The sequence below is a fragment of the Populus nigra genome, chromosome 9, assembly GCF_951802175.1.
Source record: "Populus nigra chromosome 9, ddPopNigr1.1, whole genome shotgun sequence".
In the NCBI taxonomy this organism is placed as follows: domain Eukaryota; kingdom Viridiplantae; phylum Streptophyta; class Magnoliopsida; order Malpighiales; family Salicaceae; genus Populus; species Populus nigra.
Window position 1 is genome coordinate 16204950 of NC_084860.1, and position 6000 is coordinate 16210949.

The following is a 6000-nucleotide window of genomic DNA, read 5'->3' on the forward strand; positions in this document are numbered from 1 at the left end:
TCTTCCTGCATAATAAGTTTGGTAGATAAGACAAAGCTATTGCAGGTTGGTTACTTAGAATTGATTTGCGCTTTCTTCTTAGCCACATAAAGACAGGATTGCTTTGTTCAGAAGCACACAATCTTATGCTTAGTAAATTGGGAAATTTATTAACATTTTGAGACTAACAGGATCAATGATTAGACATAGAAAGGTTATGGAAAAATTAGACAAGAAGAGCAAGAGCTTCGTGAAATCTGCAGGATGTGGAACTTGCAAGTGAAAACTAGTTTGCCCAAGTTGCTGGGGATAGCGAACATTAGCATCCCATTGCAAGCCACCCAAGCCATGCCCTGCGCTTCTTTTTGCGCCTTTTATCTTTTTGGGAAGCCTTTGAAATTCTTACACATGCTTCTGCAGTGCAAGTGATTTCCTGCAGAATTTCCAAAGTATGTTCATGCTACTAGAAAATACGTCAAGAATATATATTAGATAGGTCATCTAGCATACTATTCCAAGAAAGGAACTCTTAACATACTTGATCTGTAAGAGAATCTTGCTTCTCTTGGTTGGTGATGATCATCTGCCCATCCTCCTTAGTGATTATGGTTGAAACCTCATCACGGCCCATTTTTTCTGGTCCTTGAAAGGTGGAAGAGCTTGACCTCGATGTGTTTTCTACATCCATCTCTAGGCTTAACTGATGAATTGAAGATAAGAGAAGATTAAGCAGGTAATAAGAGTTCAATCACCACAAAGATTTTACAGCATTTTGGGGACTTGAAATTTGAAGGGCTAGCGAATCTTCAAAGAAAGGGCTCTTGGAAATTCCCACATAAAATCCAACTATCAGCATTGCAGATCAATACAGATATCTGAAGAAAAAAAAAATTTAAGGATATATAAAATGATGTTTAGAAACCTGTAATACTCGGTTTTCGAGCATTTCTAGTCTATCCATCAGGGTGCCTTTGTGTTGAACTTCCTCGAGTGCAGATGATAAATTCTTGCACTGATCTTCTGCTTCCACTGTCCTGACTACAGACTTGGCTGTGTGCCTTCCTGACAAGGAATGCTTCTCTTCCAGAAAATGCAGCTGCATATATTCATCAACAGAAGTAAAACGTCCATATCCAAACATCAATAAAAATGAAGCAATGAATTAGAGGTCCTAAGCATATATTAGTACAATTGAAATGCATTACCAAACGATCAAGGCGATCCAATCTTGGTAGAACAGGCAAAGGAGAAGAGAATTCCTGCTTTTCTCCCTGCCCCATGATTGTCAAACTATGATCAGATCCTTTTCAAGTTTGCAGTTCAGACTGTTCCTTTTGCAACCTTTCAAACTATCATATAGATATGGTGCATCTATGGTGGCTGGAAGGAAATGCTACCTTTCAGACTATAGCATTTATACAAGTTGTTTGTTTTTTTGGAGGGGCTTTAAATGATGACCACCTTGTCATGCCCTATTGTCCTTATTCAGGCAATCATCTACACCAGATATTTTATTTTTATCCCATCATGCATGCCTTGTCTAGTCTATCTTCACTTCTTTTATTTCCCAAAATCTTTATCATCTTGGATATGGAGGCTTCTGTTAACAAACTTGTCAAAGGTATGGCTCATTGACTTGAGATGAGGCCCAGAAGTCCCAATCAAGAATGGTGCCATTAATTATATTGATTTGCCCCAACCACCCCTGATAAAAGTGATGCACTCCTGCAAATTTGCAATCATACAAGTCGTGCAAGTCTCAATCTATGAACTGATTGGCTTGATCATGCTCCACACTCATAGCACAAGTATAATGGTACTTCTAGGCCATTTTGCTCTTTATCGAGACATCGATTACTCCACGTACGAGTGACTTGCAATCTACTTCATTAAGCTCTGCAAATCAATCAGACGGCCCATTTAGCTATAAGTGTCGATGGCAGAACAACTGTCAAACTTTGTCCCATTTTTTGTACAGTGGAACCCAACTAGGAATGCTTTTTTGGAATCATCCAAGAGAAAAACAATGGCAAAAGACAAGCAATTCGAGCATAAAAAAGCTGTCTGGAATGTAAAATGTCAAACAAGTTGACTGCTTTTGCACATTTCCCATGCTCATGTCACATTCTAGTTAACTACTAGAAGTTCATTTACATATTGGATGATGCCTAAACATTGGTTAGAACAAATTTGACATATTTTGATGGGTTGATGAAGTTCCCTTGCTTCTTGTTCTAAACATCGGTTAGAACAAGTTTTGTTGTTTTTCTCTTTATTTTTTAATTTTCTTGTTTGTTTAATATTTTTATTGCCTTTTAATTTCCTGCCTAGGTTATTTATTTATTTATTTAAAGAGTTGTAAATCTCTTATAAAAAAAAATATTTTTAAAAAATATTCAATAATAAAATTTCAAATTAGAATTTTTGTATTGTTTCAATAAAATTATGTATTGCTTGTAGTTGTTGTTTTTTATTTTTTTATGAGTCAAATATTCATCTTCTGACATTTATGCACTAGCATACCAGTATCTTCAAATAATATTAGCATCTAGTATTAAGCAAACAAGATTCAGCAAGAAACAACAGCTTTGGCTTTATATGAAAAACCAAACCCCCCCTTATGCAGCTTCTCTTTCAGTACTGATGGAAATAATCTAAGTCATCAACTATGATCCTTGTCGAAAGGCTTGAGCAACCCAAAAGTAATTGCCATGGCAATCCAACCTCCAAGTAGAATTCTTACCGCCGATATCCTAATTGGTGAACCACCAAGATAAGCTCCGAAGCCTCCAAAAAAAGCCAGAGCTATTGATGCAACCACAGCAATCACCACAATCCTAACAACATTTTGGGCCACAAGCACGGCAGACAGCAAAGGCACACATGATCCAATCAGAAATGATACACCCGATGCAACTGCAGCCTTGTAGGGGTTCGTTAGCACCTCCTCTCTGTCATCCTCCCGCAATATTTCAGGACTTCTCTTTCCATCTTCTTGGATTACCTTCATTACAGGAGACCTTCCGGGAGACATACCTGGGGGCAGCTTTGGCTCGAGGATCATACTTCGTGACATTCTCTGTGTTGGCTCAGAGATGACCTTGGAGTCATCCAGCTTTGCTTCTCCTTTCATGCTTGCTGTAGTTGCGGTGCCATCGAGTCCGATTCCAGGAGCATCTTTCCCGTAATGTTTCGAACTGAAGTGGCTAACAGTTTCCTTTTCGATATCTTTTTGGGTTGAGACAGAAACAAACTCCCCAACAGCCATGCTACAGGCACCTGCAACAGCTCCAGCCAGTCCAGATAAGACCATGGACCGTCTATCTTCCTTCGCTGCACCTACGCCAAGCATTAGTGATGTGGTAGAAAGCAGACCATCATTAGCTCCTAGAATAGCTGCTCGGAGCCATTGAGCTCATCGCAATCTCTGGACCTTTCGAGCATCTTCATCAGCTACTGAAATCGTATGTTCAGCACAAGTTCCTGATATTTGATGTGAAGCCATGTGGAAGAGAGTAGGGCTTTTAGCTTAGGGACGGAAGTTTGGAAAGAGTGTGGCTACCTAGGTTGAGACACACAACAGGCACGTGGAGTAGATAAATACATGCAGGTAGGCAAGTGGAGGAACTGAGAATCACTCCGGCAAAATTGGATTTCTTTATAAAAAGACAAGACAATACTTAGGTGGTACCGTGAAAGATTACTTATGGGGCCAACACAAACGTTGAAGTCTATGACATTTTCATCTTTTATGCATTGGATCAGAAGGGCATCATTTTATATTCAAGCACTTTTCAGCAATTTGAAAGGTAACTTGCAAGGCAACTCTTTCATATTTAAGGACTTGATACTCAGCAATTTAGCTCCATCCCAAGCATGTATATCATGTTCAAGCATCAGATGCCATTTCACAAGGAGTTGCTCAAAAGCACCAGTCAGGGTAATTGGCTTCCCATAAAAATCATATAAAGCCTTCCTTGTATGGTTGAAGCAACACAAGAAACATCTCTGTCATGCTCCAGACAATTCAACAGTTTCCAAAATAATCTGCAAGGGCAGCTTTCATCTGATATTTACTTGAAGGGAAAATTATTGGAAGATTCAATCATTCAATATATGAAGGTAGTGTGATAGGTCATGACCTCAAACCTTCCACTTATGCATCAGTATATCCTGTCAGGATATTTCTATACCAAACAAAAATCATAAAATGTTTTGAGTACAAGTCTATGGTATACTTGTTACCTCAGCTAGCTTGGATATTCACAAGTCTGTACATAACTATAAACTAAAAATTTCACAGATGGAGTATCACAATGTAAAATTAGGATATTTATCTTATAGAAGCAAAATTGAATTGAAAGGCCAAGTGTTAAGATAAATGAAAGAGGTACTCGTGTTTCATAGAAGATCAACACTATATTTAACTCATTGCTGCAAGTGTGACTTTAGAGATAGCCATCCCTCTTGTCTTGCTCATCAGCTTCCTTGTTAGCAGCTTGAACAGACTTGAACCACAAAAACGCCTGTAGACAAAGGTCTTGTTAAGCTAAACAATGGGACTAGACAACTTCATCACCCACACGAGATATTAGTAATTCATAATAAATTTAAAAAAGTTCAGGATCCACAGAATTTGAAGGATCAAATTCTTGAATCTTGATTGACATGCATTCCAGCTTAACACTGAGAAAGAGATGACCACTTACAGAAGTAGGAATGCCCGTAAATGCAAAGAATCCTAGCAATGGAGCGTACAGAATGCTGTCTGTGTTCACAATCCTTAAAACCGGCCTCTGATTCACATACTCAAAAATGGAACCAATCTGGACACATTGGATTTTAATCAATAAAACTATCTACTTTATTAGTATATAAAGCTATAGAGGAGAAACAAAAAAAGTACACGAAGTCAAGAACTCACAGCAGCAATTGCAGTAATTGCCGAGGCAAGTAAATAAACAAAAAAGGGAACTTCAAAGTTCTGCTTTGATGAGTTCTCTTTGCCTTCACCCTTAGCCCATGGTGGGGGTTCATCAGAATCTGGTTTAGCCCAAGTGGGGATAGTTTCTTCAGATTTACTAGACTTTGCAGACCCTTCAGTTGCAGCACACACAAAAAACTTCTTTTGCTTTTGATAATCATTATAACACCCTCTACTTCTCACTATTGATTGATTCAAATCCAGTACCTTCTGTCTTACAAAAAAATTGGAATATGAACCATGCCTTATCAAGTCTGAACTGCACCAACACAACAAGGTCGCAGAAGCCATAGTCTCCTTCTCTTCCCCCTTTCAAATTCCTCACTCTTCTTTCAATTCTTTACTATATAGACCTAAAAGTATTGACAACATTGTAAAATCTTTATGCTAAGTTGCTAACTACAGTATCCAACTAGAACAATCTTGGTTTTCAGTACCCAAGACCCTGGTTCTTTCACTTTCTTGGCACCATCACTCCATGAATGATAAGTTAAGAACCAAAAGGAAAGTCCCATGAAAAAAAGAGAGAGCAGAAGCTCTGCTAAACTTTGACATGCAATTGATTCATGTCAACAGCTTTAAAGCCAATTTTCTAGAATATTTGAGCATTTCTTCATTAGTAGCCATAGTAGATACAGCTAAGGATGATGATAACAGATGCAGACAACTCTAAATAGATTGAGAAAAGGAGAAGGAATACCTGTTGAGTTATGGGTTAGAGCACAAGGTTGAAGAGAGTGAAGCGAAGCCGAGGATAAGCAGGGGTGCCGGTGCTTTTTAGCTTAGCCACACGCAACTCAAATGGTTTCTTCATTTCTTCAGCCCTTGTTTTTTTTCTTCTTGGGTTCTTAGGAAGGTTTATTGAGCCTGGACATGTTGATGGGCTGGGCTTTGATATTCAGTTTTGTAACATATTTTTCAAACTGAAATCCGAAATTTCAGGTGTCGTTCTTGGCGACACCGATACATGTATCCGCTAGGGGTTTCACATAGGGTGGTCCTGGTACCGGAGAGCGGAGACCCCACACTAGCACCGC

General features: G+C 38.8%; 2 protein-coding genes across 2 annotated transcripts; both read right to left on the reverse strand.

Annotated features, from left to right (window-relative positions):
• Positions 1–123: 123 nt before the first annotated feature.
• LOC133702503 (uncharacterized) lies at positions 124–5786 on the reverse strand. Its single transcript, XM_062126799.1, has 8 exons — positions 5664–5786; positions 4904–5316; positions 4689–4805; positions 3016–4505; positions 1185–1875; positions 902–1075; positions 518–679; positions 124–412 (listed from the first exon to the last, which is right to left on the reverse strand). The coding sequence occupies exons 2-4, from the start codon at positions 5252–5254 to the stop codon at positions 4428–4430; spliced, it is 546 nt and encodes a 181-aa protein (XP_061982783.1). The 5' UTR covers positions 5255–5316; positions 5664–5786; the 3' UTR covers positions 124–412; positions 518–679; positions 902–1075; positions 1185–1875; positions 3016–4427.
• Positions 2510–3331, reverse strand: LOC133702501 (vacuolar iron transporter homolog 5-like). The gene has a single exon (XM_062126798.1). The coding sequence runs from the start codon at positions 3329–3331 to the stop codon at positions 2642–2644; it is 690 nt and encodes a 229-aa protein (XP_061982782.1). The 3' UTR covers positions 2510–2641.
• Positions 5787–6000: the final 214 nt, after the last annotated feature.

What these genes read in the sequence shown, in the direction of transcription:
- LOC133702503 (XM_062126799.1), bottom strand. Translation starts at nt 5,254, where the DNA reads ATGGCTTCTGCGACCTTGTTGTGTTGGTGCAGTTCAGACTTGATAAGG. An exon ending in CAATTACTGCAATTGCTGCT is followed by an intron (nt 4,806 to 4,903) that starts GTGAGTTCTTGA and finishes CAATGTGTCCAG; the next exon opens with ATTGGTTCCATTTTTGAGTA. An exon ending in TTACGGGCATTCCTACTTCT is followed by an intron (nt 4,506 to 4,688) that starts GTAAGTGGTCAT and finishes CTTTGTCTACAG; the next exon opens with GCGTTTTTGTGGTTCAAGTC.
- LOC133702501 (XM_062126798.1), bottom strand. Translation starts at nt 3,331, where the DNA reads ATGCTTGGCGTAGGTGCAGCGAAGGAAGATAGACGGTCCATGGTCTTA.